This window comes from Bombus bifarius, unplaced genomic scaffold (genome assembly GCF_011952205.1).
Source record: "Bombus bifarius isolate JDL3187 unplaced genomic scaffold, Bbif_JDL3187 scf7180000008603, whole genome shotgun sequence".
In the NCBI taxonomy this organism is placed as follows: domain Eukaryota; kingdom Metazoa; phylum Arthropoda; class Insecta; order Hymenoptera; family Apidae; genus Bombus; species Bombus bifarius.
In genome coordinates, this window is record NW_022884750.1 from 43,135 (window position 1) to 59,765 (window position 16,631).

The 16,631-nt window shown below is 41.9% G+C and overlaps 1 protein-coding gene across 1 annotated transcript; it reads left to right on the top strand.

Moving 5' to 3' along the window:
* The first annotated feature begins 7,169 nt into the window (after positions 1 to 7,169).
* Positions 7,170 to 7,505, top strand: LOC117213274. Its single transcript, XM_033458641.1, has one exon. It carries the CDS (start codon positions 7,170 to 7,172, stop codon positions 7,503 to 7,505), a length of 336 nt encoding a protein of 111 aa, XP_033314532.1.
* Positions 7,506 to 16,631: the final 9,126 nt, after the last annotated feature.

Below are 16,631 nucleotides of genomic sequence, written 5' to 3' on the forward strand. Positions count from 1 at the left end.
GTTCTATTCCTATTATTCCTTTTTTCCACCATCCTGTCTTTGATTCTTTTCTTTCTCTAAGGGCTTGTTCTTTCTACTACTCTTATTTTTAAGAGCTGTATTTAAAATTGTATAAATATATCGCTCGACTAGCTTAATTAATTCCGACTTGTCATCTCTTCCCTTGTCCCAAATCTCCCTCAGCCGGGCATAAGCATCCCTTAAAACAGGGGGCACCTCGGCTTGTCTTTCGATTTCTTCGGCGAGGCATTGCCTTCACTCGTGAACCGTTTCTTCGCTATTAATGCTTCTTTCCTGGCGCGTAGACACCATGGACGGTTCACCGAGATCGTACCCGCCCTCTGTCGCAGAGGCTTCCTTCTGAAGGTCCTCTTCAACATTACCAATCTTTAATGCTTTCCTTTTGTTCCTAATTGGTTCAGCTGTTTTCGTCGTCAAAATTTTGCTGATTTCTATGTTGGGGAACTTATAATCCATGTAAATTAAATTTAGCTCCTTCAGAGGAGCAACCTCTTCCACTTTCCAAACTCGACCACTTGCCACATTTGTTGGAGGGTCCGTTCCCCTTCTTTTAATATTTCTAACGGCAGGATGCGCGTGTCGGTCATGGGTCGAAAGACCTCTTTGGGATCCGAAGCTCCTGGGGCAAACGTCACACTTAAATTGACCCTCACGATGCTCCGTGGGGTCCCGACACTTAGGAATGTGACACTGTGCATCATGGAGCTTAGGGAAGCTTTTGCTACGTCCACCGCAGTCATTTTGAATGGGGGTTTCTGCGTGATGTTCATTAAGATGCCTGTCCAGATTCTGCAATGTCATGAAAAGCAGGTGAATTTCCCTCTTTTCGCAGACCGGACAGGCAACTTTATCCCCCATCAATGGAACTAAGATCTTATACAAATTCGTGTCCAGGGACATTGCCGGTTCATCAATGGTCCCCCCCAAAGCGGATAAATCCGCCACAGCGCCTCCGGGAGCGAGAGACGCTGCATCCAAGGCATTACTATTATTCGAATCCAATTTGTTTCGCAATATTTGTTTGCTATCATTAAATTTCTCCATCCGTATCCAAATCGTAACGATAACAAACCTGTTGTCATATGTCCAACCCGGGAACGAGTTCCCCTTTTTAAATAAATTTACATTCAAGATTTATATCCAATTCACGGTTTAATCAACCGTTAATCGGCAGGCCGACATTCAATGGGTTGTCTTCCGCTCCTGCTTCGTCGCACTCCGTTTAGCCATGCCAGCCGCATCTGGGGGACTATTCCCCACGCTGATGCGAGTTAGCATGTTACGGCTGTACCACTGGGAGGTAATCCAAGGTACCCTGCCCCCGAATAACTATGACACTCTTATTACCCACGGCACGCCGTTTGTCGGCGGAATACATGGCAACGCGTGACAAGTTTCTTCATTCCGTTAGCGAAAAATTTTGCTGGATGCTTCTAGTAAACTTTTGATAAACAACTTCACTGCTCTCTTAACTTCATTTTCACACTTGAAATGAGTTCCCCATCTCATTATTTTCCATTTATAATTTGTATAAAATGAAATTAAATCGTTACCGCGATGTATGTATTATCGTCTGCTTATACTTTAACTCGCACCTCCCGCGGCCACGTCTGCACACTGCTTGAACGGAGAGCACATCAAAATCAGCTTCGCGCTTAATGTTTTAAATGCCATTGCATCGATATGATTCACGTATTTCACGCCATGTAATTTTTCTGAAAGCAAAAACATTTCCGTCACGGCGTCTACCCTCAATTTTCCTGCACGTTTCTCCCGTGGTTGACAGAACATTCATAAGCATCTGTTTCCTTCCATTTTTTGTGGTCTGGAGTTTCCTCCTTTTCCTTCCAATAATACAGTGAGCGTCAGAAAGCAGATTTTACAATTGGATCGAGTATTTTATTCCTGCATTTCCCAATAAATATATTGAATTCAAATAATGAAGAAAAGTCCCTCTTCTTCCGAGAATCATCATCACAGACATTCGAATGCAACGGCTCATTCCCTACTGCGGTGTTTTTCTCGATTTTCGGTGTGAGAGAAAAAGATTGCCAGTTTTGAATATGAAAATAGAAGCAATGTGCTACACTTGACCAAAACTAAATGCTAGAATTATATACTTTAGTTGAAATACGACCTCAAATGTTAGGAAATAACATAGTATACTACTAACGAAAAAATAAAGCACTACAGAAATCTCTCGAAACGAATTTCTTTGTGTTTCCTGTTACTTTTCTAGCGACATATCTATTTCAAATTCCGATTGCCGCTCATAGGTTGGAGCACTTAATAACAGGAGTACCTTCGTTCGATTTCTTGATTCTCTTGAGTGTGACATTTGGTATCAATCACTGATGTTTTCATCGGTTGAATGAGCGAACAGCAGGCTATTCTCCCATTTACACGATGGTTTCCTCTTGGTTGAATTGACTTTTGTGTCCTGGATCTTGAACTAAGATTCAGCACCTGTTGTCCTGAGAGCGTGTGTTTTGCTGCTCCTTTTGATTATTTATGCCTGAGTCACATACGAATTTCCACGCTGACCGTTTTACCAATTCGACTCGGCACTCGGTCTGTATCTTATACATATTATCTATTTTGTTCACAAGGAGGGGAAAATGTGAGGTGGGATGTCGTGATAGGTGCGAAAGGAATACTCAGATGTTAAACGAACGATAGTTTATTAAGAAACGATTTAACAGACAGAGTCAACAAATAACAATTAACAGATACGATCAACAAATAACTGGTAACGATTAACAACTAACAATTGACACCAAGAGTTCAATCGACGCGTTGCTATGCAATGTCACTGAGGACTTATTTATTTCACGGCAAGACAGACTGACTGTCCTTTTGTTCCGAATCGAACGGATTCTTCCCTTCTTTGCCCATCGATATCTCCCACTAGCGTGCGTTCATTAGATATGCTATTAGGTATGCTCTTCCGAGAATTCGGCGGAAAGAGCGTGAAGATATCGATGGCACATTGGACACGTCGGTGTTGCGCTTTGACGGCGTAGCGCTTTGTATCCAGAGCCGTTAGAAAGTTCCGTGGCCCGTGCCGCCACAAATGCTATTTCGCATACCCAGCGACCCGTGTCACACGGTTGTAGAAGATGATTGGTAGTGTGTTTTAAGTGACGAGATATCTTGATATTGAAAACCGTCAAATATATTTTAAAATAATAGGTACAGAGAATGTTCGTTAAGTCGCTCGGTACTAACTGATTCGCTAAGACTATGTATTAATCGCTACTAAAATCGCTCGAGACTGAGACTGAAAAACTGGTCACGTTACAATCGCGTTCGTTTATTTTGTAGAGGACAGGTATATAGGATGTTTAACCGTGAGATTTATTGGAGGTTATCCTTTGTTGTTGTAGCCGTCGAATATATTTAAAAATAATAAATTACTATACAGCCTATAATCGCTGAATCGTTAGTACAGGGTATAAATCGCAAAATAAAATCGCGGATAAATACTCGATAAATGCTCGTCGATAACTCGGTAGATAATCCGTGATAACACTTAGATTGCTCGATGATACAGAAAGATGCTCGTAGATACTCATAGATACTAAACTCTTTTCGGTTGCGTCGATTTATTTATACTGGTCCGGGGGGAAGTCGGAAGATTCAAGTTCGTCGTTGTGCCCTAACGATGTTGATACTCCGAGGCAAAACAACAACATGATTTGAATTGTCCTCTACTCATGTGCCGCTACATATTTATGTAATATCGCGATGGAATATATTTACAATGAATGGATGATACAGGTGTTAATCAGACAGAAAAACGATAGTTGTTCAATATGAACTAATCGCAGCAAACGTATAATGAACAGCACAACTAAATAATTAATCAACGACTCGGCTGTCATAAACGCAATCAACACTCTCTCGGCAACCCAACTCGCAATCACTGTTGATTCGTTTCTCGTCCCTTAGCAACCGCTTGTAGGCCTCCTCTTTCCAACACTACACGATCGAAACGAACGCCTCGGCTCTCGCGACATTCCACGTGGTTCACCCGCCAACTTCCAGGCCCCTCGCTCGCGATACTACATTTATATACAATTGAGTATACGAACTTGAAGCTTTGTGGAAATATGACTTTTCTTAACTTTGAAAAGTGTGCAAAAATCTAGCCTCAAATGTTTATTAGTTCTCGCAAAAGTTATCTAGCAAATAAAACGGCGTTTTATTTGATCCTGATTTCTACAATTTTTGCACCTTGCACAGCAACTAATAGCTACTCAGTTCTATTCTTTCTATTGGTTTTCTACACAAGAGTTGCATTATTATGTGCAAGTCCAATAGATTTTCGATTTTGAACTATTAAAATGGCTCCATAAGCTAATAATAGAGAAAAAACATCCACAATTTTACTCCCTTTGAAGTCTCACGTGGGTCACAGTAAAGTTTGTATTTTTTTACGAATTTTATGCTTCTATGTCTTTATCTTTTTTTGAACTCCAGAATGAAGCTACATCGTATCACAAAACTAAGGTTCCATCAATTAAGAAATCTTTTTTAGTGAACTATTCCGAATACTCTTAAATAGATGTAAGAATTCAAAAAGAAAATGAACTTTAAGGCCATTGGTCATAAAAGAAGTTTTCTGACGCGTAAGATACCGTCTGGTGTCATCCAAATATCGAGTCTGCATCCAGTAAATACCGTATGTAGGTACCGTAGTATTGGTTGTGTGCATCGTCCATCGTCCAGAATAAACAAGTAAATAAATAATAATATTTTGCTCATCCATCTAAAAATACGTTGCACATCTCTACAGAGCTTTTTAAAACATTCATAACAATCGTGTTCATTTCACTTTTCGTGACGCCATGTTCCCTTAAAATTTCGACGGTTTTTGGTGTTATGGCCCCCCTCTACTGCCCAAGACCACGGGTAAAATCTCTCCATCGCCCACGCTGTATTTTTCCATTAGGTGGTTCAGGTGTGGGAAGTATTTGTCGACCTTCTCCTTTGCTTTAAGGAAGCAATCTCCAACCTTTTAGTCACAGAGACTAATAGATACGCAAAAATTACACCAACATGAAGTGGCCGGTCAAACTCGACATGAGAGGTTGTTTCGACCACTCGCGGAGAGACGCGATCGCGAGGAAGCGCGTCAACGGGAGTCGTAAAATTCCCGTTACGATTAGATAATCGACGCCACGAAATGATCGATCTCCTATTTCGGTTAGGATAATAGAGGTGGTTTAATTGAATACGACACTGATATAACAAGTTATAAATCACAGCTTATTCCAACAACTTTGTAAAGAAGATAGTTAGGCTGATGCGATGTTGACTGTTTGAAAGATGGAAAATCAGTGAAGTTCGGTGACGATGCCATGGCGGAGGAAAGCTAAGGATGGGTGTGTCTAGCGCACGGGACCATCGGATTGTTGATGACGATTTTGGCTAAGAGAATGAGGGAAATAGGCTTCGTTATTAATTGGTTATTTGCTATTGTGGTGGGTGAGAAAGGATGTTAACCACCCTCGAGATAAAGTTGCTAATGGGAGGCCTTCATACGTGAGAAAAGGCAACTTTCCCGTGTCAACCCGTGGTGGACCATAAACTTTAGGAAACAATTCAGCGAAAGAATATCTGTTCGGTCTGAAGGACTTTGACTAGGAAATTCCTGAGATTTATGGAGGATACTTGAGACTATTGAGGGTACGCAGTGAGGATCCGAAGACATCTGGCTGCCATCTTGCCCGCGGTGTGTGGCCTCGTTTAGGTAGAGTGCTGCCGGCGCAACAGAGGTGGAAACCAACCACTTCCAAAGAAATGATAAAATTTATCGAACTAATGGTTTGGATGGGTCTAGTACAGACACCGCTTATTATATGTTGGTCAACGAACCGTCTTTACAATTTTCCGTTTCCACGCTGCAGAATGTCCCGTAATCGTTTCGAATTGCTATTGGCAAACTTGCATTTTGCAAATAAGGAAGCTATAAAACAGAGTAACAGACTTGGAAAAGTATTACCACTCATAAACATATTGACAGCCAATTACCAACAAATTTTTTCACTAGGCAAAGATATGGTTCCTTGGAGGGGACGACTAATATTCCGACAATACATACCGACGAAATCACATAAGTATGGTATAAAACTATTCAAACTGTGTTCCACCGAAGGTTACACATGGTCTGTAAAGGTATATTCTGGACGAGAAATCACCGGAAATAAGCAAGTTGGCATAACTGAAAACGTCTGCATTGAACTTGCAGATAAATTGCTAAATGAAGGGCGAACTTTGTTCGTCGATAACTTTTATACGAGCTATCAGTTAGCAGTGAAATTTTGCAATTTTAGGACGCATGTCGTTGGAACTGTACGGCACAACAAGAAATATATGCCCCATTCCGTAATGTCATACCCGTTGAAGAAAGGTGAAATGATAGCACGAGAACATAAGAACGGTATTGTGATCCTCAAATGGAGAGATGTTCGAAATGTTGTGCTGTTGTGCAACATAAAAGAAGATCCAACGATTTCCTTCCCACTGAGGTCACAATTAATTTTCTCGCTAATCGATCTGCTTTCAAAAATCTTCCACGAGCGATTTCTTTCTCCGCGATGTTACCTGGATGACACAAATTCCCTTCACACACGTTGATCAGGTCGTCATCTTCCTCCAAAAGTGTACGCATAACAAAACGCCACTGGAGCCAATTTTCTTCGCCGCGTAACATCTCGACCTTCGCACTTGCTGATTCCATTTTAGCACTATCCCTTATTTTACTAAGCACAACACTTTAACAGTTTATTCACTTCACGTTGCTACCTTGCAATTTACAGCCCTGGGCCCATAACCTGTTGAGGTTATTCGGTGTGTAAACAGAGAAAAACACGTGGATAAATTGTAAGGTAGAAAATATATTTAAATAGAAGTGTAATTATAGGTAAGAATACAATTTGAGCTGGTGCAGATCCGCACGCTAGCTGTGTTACCCAATACTGAGAAAACTAAAGAAGACCAGATGTAGAGTTTTCTTAGAAGTGGTGACCAATTCAACAATTTCAAGTTCAAATTCTACATATCGCGGATGCCCTTCGAAACAGAAACCTTTGGCAGTAATTGCATATAATAATGGAAAAATTGGTATCGACAGAAGTGACCAGATGGTCTCATATGCCACTACGATACGGAAGAGCATCAAGTGGTATCGGAAATTAGCACTTCGGGAAAGTCTCGTTTCCGAATGGTCCTCAGAAAATACTGTGCCCGACAACCATCGGAAGAAAACTACGAAGGTGGCCCACCATTTGGAGATACGTAAGAATCTGGAGGGCAAGCCTATAAGAAGGATGTGCACCCTATGTTACAAGAAGAAGAGGCAAACTGTCTCACGCGAAGAAGCGAGGAAAAACATGAAAAGAACTACAACATATTGTTCGAAGTGCCCAAAATCACCCCAAATGTGTTTGGAATGTTTTAACGAATATTATGAGATATAGCATAATGTAATATTTTAAATTAATAAGATTAATATTAATTAATGTAGTATCGTGGGCTGCTTAGCGCTGTAGATATTGCTGCTGGGTATGGTCGCTTCTCTTCTCATTTTTGTATCGTAGAAGAAAAGTCGGACTCCGGTCGCCGGGATTCGAACCCGGATTCCGAACGTTCGTAACCTAGGGCGCTAACCACTGCGCTGCCGTAGTCCGACACTAGTTAGTGTCGTGTGATGGTATTTGCTATCGAGTGCCGCCACAGGCCTTTTTCCACGATACTACACTCGGCCATAGCTGACAATTACATCTGCCCTCAGATGTGCTCGTCAGCGCTAATTTCACTCGCCGAATTTCTCTGGCGAGTCCTCTAGGGTCTTTATGCGTTAACACTGTGCGCGCTTAAGGCTCGTCTTATCACTGGAGGAATTACCCGAACTCCGCCGTCTTGATTATTGAGATTGCGATTTCCTGGACCGTTGACGTCTAAACGGACACCAACCACGCCAATCTCGTCGCCAAAGCTACACGTTGCCAGTTTTATTCCTTGAGAAGTCATTAACTCCATGGCCCTGACCTCTTAACTCTAACCATTGCTTAATATGTGCTCGTTTCAGTCTCTTTCTGGCCTTTTACATGTCCTCAGAAGTGGCCGATCAATTGATTCTCAGGGAGCTCGCTATTTTCTTTAATTTCTTATCGCTCTTTTCATTAATCAGACTAGATGCCCCTGGATCAATCGAGTTCTTAAGATTTATCGCACTTTTTAGGGTACCGAGTTCGATAATTTGTTCGAACCTCGATAAGCCTAGTCCCCTATTAGCTTTTGGAGCATAGCATAGAAAAAACCAGTGGCTGCCGAAGGCACCAGATATAATGTGGCATTTATTTCTTACCTGACTCCGCTGCCCAACACTTTTATCACACTGTCGCTTGGTGGATTTATCAGCAGATGGTAAATATATCGAGGGTAGGTGTGCTTAATTAGTAGTTCAATTTTCTGGAATGGTTTCAGAGAGAGCGTCTCTTCTGACCACGCTTGAAATTTCTGGCACTATAATGCCACAATGGATACCCTTCCAAGGCTCCATTTTGGCGCCTAAATACCTGAAGGCCTCACCTGGATCAACAGTTGGTATGTTGGTATTTTCGAGCCTTATCCGTGGTTCTTTTACGAACCAGGTGTCCCTTTTCGCGACCATCTGGAAAGTTTGGCTCTTCTCTCCCGATATGGTCATTCCTAGGCCCCTCAGGTAATCATGGAGCATACCCCTTTGGTGTTGTTCCTTGCTCTCATCTTCATCAAATAGGACAATATTGTCAACGAAAGTCAGGAATGGTACTTTTCTCACATGACTGACATTAATGCCACCGGTTTGCTCCTCTATTATTTCCAGCAGCGGTTCTAGGCATAGATTGAATAGCAGCGGCGACAGAGGGTCACCCTGCTTCACTCCTCTAAGGGTCTTGATCTCGACCCTTATATTATCTTTTGTTTCGATTTTGGTCTTGTCCTCGTTAGACATGCTTTCGATTAAATCCTAAAACATCCCCTAGTTGCGAGCATCCGTGTGATGTTGACCAAGGTGGCTGTCCATGTCTGATAGCGTCATGAAGAAAAGGTGAACTTCCCTTTTTTCACAGGCCGGACAAGCAAACCTGCCATCCACCTACTGCGCCATGATTCTAGCGATTCTACCGAGAAGCGCTGCGTTCGAGGCATTATTCAAACTTGCGATTCTGACATTAATTTTTATGTGCGATACATTAGTCCAATTATTCCAACTCATAATCCGTTTCATTGCCAGGTCGTCAACAGATACCAAAGGAACGGATTCCTTTATTTATACATAAGTGTTACAATCCTCATATTCACGATACGAGACCGTTAAGTCGGCAAGCCGAAATATTATAATGTCTTCCATTCCTTCGTCGCCACACTCCGTTTAGCCATGAACGCCGCGTCCGGCGGACCATTCCCCACGTCGACGCTGCGTACACGTTACCGGCGGTACCCTCTCATCTTCACCAAGCAAAACAATGTCGTTAGCGACGGCCAGGATGGGATTAGGTTGAATGAATAATATCATACTGAATTAGATTGTTAATCACTGTATATTATTCATTCATTATTTTCAATCGTTAATCAGACTCTTCATACCCATTAAATAATCCTTTATGTAGAAGTTATGGGTATATTTTTTTTAAAGAAAAGTCCCTTTTCTTCCGAGATAAACTGTCCACGTGCAGTGCGTACGCTTTCGGCGCAGGCTCCAATTCAGTCGCGGTGCTACGGCGGACCGAAATCCCCATCCTGGCCTTCGCTGACGACATGTTTCAAAACATATCATACTGAATTAAATTATTAATCACTGTATATGTTTTGAAACATGCAAACACGTACAAGCCAACATCACATTCTTGGCATTGATAACGAGATTCTCGTCTTTTATCGTTTCTCGCACATCTTCGTGATCTATTTGTTCCTGTAGCTTCATAAAGTGAAGGAAAATGTCTTCCGTCGAGTCTTGATGAGTGATTATTTCCGGATGTAATAGAGCGTTGGGTTGTTTTTTCTGTTCTTTCATTAAAATTTGATCTATTAATTTCAGTTGAAATTTCTCAATTGATATTGTTTTGTTGGTTTCCAATTTGTACAAACAATATGAATTCCATAAATACATATCAATACAATGGAAGAAATATTCTTTTGTACCATTTCGTTGTTTTGCGAGTAAAATTTATAGTGCTGATGACCGTGTCGGTCCCGTATACAGCACCCATCAATTTATTATAGTCGTGTACACGAGATGGTTTCTGTAAAATTTTGTGTGCACTGTAGTGTTTTGATACATCCACAAATTCTTTTTTACGTATTGTTGAAACTATGAAAATCTCTTTTTTATTGTGCCATATTATGGCTAATATATTTGCAGGCATAGCGAAAGCACGCCTCTCCTTTTTGTAATTTTTCATTTCTGGCAATCCTTTTCTCCTCTCTTTTACAGTGCCACACGCATTTGTAAAATTTTTATGTAATATACCAAATAATGCGGGGCTTGCGTACTAATTGTCGACGTAAAGGGTGTGGCCTTTACCTAAATATGGTTCTAGGAGGACCATTACTATACTTCCTGATTTACCACAGTCCTTATGTTCGGATCCTGTAGTAGTACCAGCCTCCGTATAAATAAGAAAGTCTTGAATGTAACCCGTCTTGCAGTCACAAAGAACAAGCGATTTTATCGCGTCACATCGTACATGCCGAATATATCTGGCATTAAGAGCAAAAGGGTTAATATTACCTATTAGCAAAGCTGATGGTTAGTTTCGTCTGTACATTTTTTATACATAATTTATAAAATAACGATCGCCAGTTCTATGTATTGGAAAAAATTGTCCATAACGTTGAGCCTCGCAACATATTTCAATATCATCCAAATCGTAGAGAAATTAGCTTTCAGAGAAGTTGCCCAAAATGGTGATTATTCTTAAAATTTCCAGCAGTTCCCGTACTAAACTACTAGTGTCGTTACACTTCTATATTGATACAAATAACAAATAACTGACAAATGCCATCTCTTTCGCGAGGATCCATCACACTGCATATAAGGAAGTGTAGGTATTTTTAGTAGCATATAAAAATGCATTATAGTTCCAGTCGTAAATTATTTATCGTAGTTTATACATGTTCGCGGTTTTATTAAAATATTACTCCTGAAGAGGAATATAGATGGTGCATACTTTGCTTTGAATTCATTAAAAAAAAATGATATAAGTAATGATTTGGATCAGATAAATCGCCATCAAAGTTGAACAACGATTAGACGTGCTTTGACTCTATGATTCTTCACTAATTCTAACATGAACAGGACAACTAAGAGTCCATGGCGCTCTCACCACGTCCTACAGATACAAGGAACTTAAAAGCTATGTGCAATTTATATGTCGGAGAAGGAAAGTCAGCGGGATTTCCCGTCCGGAATGTTGGGACAAACCCCAATACACTAGTCCAAACTTTCACTATAGCCGCCCTTAAGTAATAAATATAAGAAATAGTCTTAATGTTCCAATCTGACTTTATGACGATGGGTTTGGGCTCAAGTGACATGGCAGGTCACCGGACGTAGCCACGGTCACGGGAGGGACATGTACTTGACAGAGGTATGAAATGATTATATGGCTCTTCTTAAAACAAAGATTAACCCGAGAAGCGGGTACAGGAGTATATAAGGGCAGCCTCTTTTGGGCTGACAGAGTTAGAGGGAGAGTTAGAGCTAGTCAGTTAGTTAGTGAGTCGTTGGACGATTGAGTTATCGGGAAGTTACCCGAATCGAGTAGCACGTTGATACGAGTCCTCCCGTGGACCGTGGATTCGTTGTCGAACCTGAATTCGCTGTCACCATCATCTCGACCATCCTATTACCATTACTCGTAGCCTCTGGTAGTGTTCACATTCGTACTGATAGAGATTGGCTACTTTCGCGACGGTAATGTAAGTAAAGGTTCATCGAACGCCCAAGTGCCAACCTGCCTCCGACATCAAACGTGGGATCAGTGCCGGTTATAACACTGCAAGAGCTTACGACCGATTCCGCTGCATGATGCACAGCTGTGAATTTGATTATGGAGAAAAATCCTGAGAAAGCAGTGCCCCGAATATAATTTCAATAACGAGCGTCGAATCAATTTCTACATAGTGGAAGCATCAACAGATGGATCAAGTCATCCGGGTGAGTCGTTTCCATTTTACCCCGATTTTTGGAGCCGAGTGTTCACTGATTAAAGAACCCGTAGTCTTAAGATTTTCCGGCAAAAGAACGATTGATATAGTTGTAATGCGGGGGGCGAGAAATAAATTCATCATGTCCTCACTGATAGTTATTCTAAAATATGATATCGCGATTGATTGTGAAATTTCAAGTCAAGGTTTTGACGTAATATTACACAGAATAGCCTCGCTATGTGTAAGACAAATAATTAATGCCTGTAATGCCTGTATGCTATATTTTTATTCGGCAGTCCTTACCGGATAATAGCGGATCAAGGAAGACGTTTTACGGGCAAAGAATTTCAAGATTTTCGTCAAGGTAGACACATTAAACTCCACTTAATAGCAACCGGTGCGAGTAGGGCCAAGGGACAGGTAGAGCGTATGATGCACACGCTAAAGAGTATGTTTACAACGGTAGAAACGACCGGGCAGTCGTGGCAGGACGCGATCGAGGAAATACAACTGGCTTTAAATTGCACCACCAACCGCGTAACTAAGTCGAGCCCCTTAGAACTACTGATCGGCAAAGCAGTAAGACCTTATGACCTGTTAGTACCCGATAGTATCGAAGAAAAGATAATAGACATCGCTGAAGTAAGGCAACAAGCCCTAAGGAACATAGAGACTAGTGCCACATACGACAAGGACAGATTTGACAAAGGGAAAGCTAGAATAGTTCGGTTCAATCTCGGTGACCTTGTGTTACGAAAGAACGAAGAGAGAAATCAGACGAAGTTGGATCCCAAGTTCAGGGGTCCATTCGTGATAACAGAGAGAGAGAGAAGGGGATCGGTATACGTTAGAAACCTTAGACGGCAAAAGATCGTTTAAAGACAGCCACGACAGACTAAGGAAAATGCCGGATAGTAGCGTTCCCGCTGAGTTGGACGTCTGCGACGATGACAACGACGGTGACGATAACGATGCAAGTTCTCAGAGAATCTCAGAGGATCATTGACACCACGTTGTGGTCGGACACCCGCGCCTCTGACCTGTCACCGTGACCTCCTGCGCATTTGTGGATACACTTGCGCCTCTAACCCGTCACGGTGACCTCCTGCGCGTTAGTAGTACGTCCACTGTGGCCACCTGCGCCTCTGACCTGTCACCGTGACCTCCTGCGCATTTGTGCATACACTTGCGCCTCTGACCCGTCACGGTGACCTCCTGCGCACCAGCAATACGGTGGCCACCGGCGCCTGTGACCCGTCATTGTGACCTCCTGCGCATTTGTGAATACACCTGCGCCTCTGATCTGTCACAGTGACCTCTTGCGCCCCCATAATATGTCCAATGCGATGCCCGGCGCCCCTCATACACCCAACGTAGCAAGATGATCCAACAAACTGAGACTCACCCGTGTACGAAATCGAAAATGATCCGTTGTGTCATTACGTTCCGACTGGTAACTTACAAACTAGCAGTAACTAGCACTTAGAATACAAGTAACTAGCAGTTAGAATACAAATCATAACGATACAAGTTCGTGGTCTCTTCTATTTTCGGTTGCCACCCCCCGAACGAAATCTGGTTGTTACACTGGACCCTTGGCGCATTTGGATATCTAGTTAAGCTGCAAATCATGCCAGCTGCATCGAATCTAATAGAAGAATACACGATATTTTAAATACACCCGAGGACGGGTGATTGTCAGGATGGCCGTGTCGGAGAAGGAAAGACAGCGGGATTTCCCGTTCGGAATGTTGGGACAAACCCCAATACACTAGTCCAAACTTTCACTATAGCCGCCCTTAAGTAATAAAAATAAGAAATAGTCTTAATGTTCCAATCTGACTTTATGACGATGGGTTTGGGCTCAAGTGACATGGCAGGTCACCGGACGTAGCCACGGTCACGGGAGGGACATGTACTTGACAGAGGTATGAAATGATTATATGGCTCTTCTTAAAACAAAGATTAACCCGAGAAGCGGGTACAGGAGTATATAAGGGCAGCCTCTTTTGGATTGACAGAGCTAGAGGGAGAATTAGAGCTAGTCAGTTAGTTAGTGAGTCGTTGGACGATTGAGTTATCGGGAAGTTACCCGAATCGAGTAGCACGTTGATACGAGTCCTCCCGTGGACCGTGGATTCGTTGTCGAACCTGAATTCGCTGTCACCATCATCTCGACTATCCTATTACCATTACTCGTAGCCTCTGGTAGTGTCCACATTCGTACTGATAGAGATTGGCTACTTTCGCGACGGTAAAGTAAGTAAAGGTTCATCGAACGCCCAAGTGCCAACCTGCCTCCGACATATATATAGTATATAAAATTATGTAAAATATTTTTATTGATATGTATAATAGCTCGAGCGGTACGGTCCCATGCAATGCCTCGGGCTTTTCCGTTTGAAACTCCTGAATTTGTCCATCTGGCACGTTGTGACATTGAACCAAATCGGACAGGCATAAATCGTGATTGGATTATTGCCAGCAATTTGTACAGCAAAAGACTACACTTCACGCAAAGATGCTTTGAAAAGAACGAACCATTATTTGCTATAAGAGTCTTCTGATTTATTTTACATTTGTGTTTTAATATGCTGTGTAATCTGTAATCTTCAATATAAATATATATCAAGATATTTGACCATTTTCTTAAGCGGAACGGATTGAAGTTAAAATGTCTAGACATGTACAACCTGAAAGGAATAGGCTCGCACTTTCTAGTATTTATACGGAACATTCAGTTACCACAGTAAACCATAATTCGATCGAAAACTTTTTGTTGGCTTGGAATTAATTTTTGACAAATACATTGTCGCCGCGTAATTCGGGAAGTTATCAGCAAATACCAGCGCACATGGGTCAAGACCGCTATTGAGATGGAGGAGGCTCAAAGCATTACTAAATAACAAATGAAACAGAATGGAGATGTTGAACGTTCTCTGTTGCAGCCTGTCATTCATCCCGAAGGCGACATTCGAACTTGCCATCCAATGAGACATCTTCCGGAGATAATAGACCAAATCATCTGAAATAGATGTTTAGGAAAACCGTATCGTATTAGCTTTTATAGCAAACCGCTCGATCGAAACATGTCAAAAGTCCTTTCTAGGTCTATGAGGAGAGTTTTCCTACCAGCAGACGCCTGACACAGATTTTATTATTGCGTGGACCTTACTGTATTTGACCCGGAAGCCAAATTGCTGATCGAAAAGAATGGAAGCCTCTTTACAATAAAACAGTATGAGTCTCTGTATCGCGCTCTCAGAGGCCTTACTAATGGATACTCTGTAAACAGCAAACTCATTGATCTGTATCTGGCAGGATTTGGTTTGTTCTTATCCTTCCCTAGCAAGGGAACCACTTTCCCCATCTTCCATATCTTAGGAAAATACGCAGGTTCAAGAGATCATCGATGATCAAGGAGAAGAAGAATGTGTACCTTTGCGGGAGCTATATTGGTACTGTGTTGAAGATATTAAAGCCAGATAACCTTTCCCCATTCAGAAACGTAAATGGAATAATTAATGAATCTACCGATGTGAAATAATTCTCTGAGACATCGGAGCCAGAGCGGTTATTAGCCCTGTTTTCTCGGGTAAAGGAACAGACCTTGTTCCAGCGGCCCCGATTCAACGAATATCTGAATTTTCAAGGTTATGAAATTTGGGAATCTGAGAAGATCTCCACACACATTTCGGCGCACACATTCAAAGTTCGTACCCAGTAGTCTTGGACCGGACAAAGAATGCTTCGCTACATACAAATAACAAATGCTATTGTAACGAATGATAAAAGTTTAACAAGTTTAAAGTGATGAAATAGCACACGAGCGCAATAGTAGTTAAGGACCAGTACAAAGAACAGTTCATAACTTGAAAGGAAATCACGGCACACAATCGTGAATAACAGAAGCACGTGTTGCGTACACGTTTATTCTTGGCGTTTCATCGCGTTACTAGTAAGTTCTGGGGAGCCAGCTGCAGCGGAGACGTCATGATCTCGACTTCTTTGTCGGCTTGGTACCAGTAACGATGCATCTTCTGCTGTGTAACACTAGGTGAGGAAGATGTTCATCTGTGGAAGATGGTGAGAATCGTGTGAAGAACATTTGAGAGGAAGATCACGAGGTTAGCCCTGTTGCCCAGCATTCGTCTAATTTGCGGAAACATGCTTTTGGAATCTTTAATTCTTTGGATCCAGAGAACTCGTGAATCTATCAGGGGCCTTCCTGATACGCCTTTTTATGGCTCTATAGCAATTGCCGTGTCCCATGAACGATCGGATAGAGTAACATAGTGTGCCGAAGCGCTTCTTCAGCCGATTTAAGATGTGGGAGATTCTGTGTTTGTTTTGAAGCAAACCTCCGATGCGGGAATCCAGAGATCTCTCAAAGCACTTGTATTCCT

Excerpts from the sequence above, each read along its gene's own strand:
- LOC117213274 (XM_033458641.1), top strand. The coding sequence starts at position 7,170 with ATGGTCTCATATGCCACTACGATACGGAAGAGCATCAAGTGGTATCGG.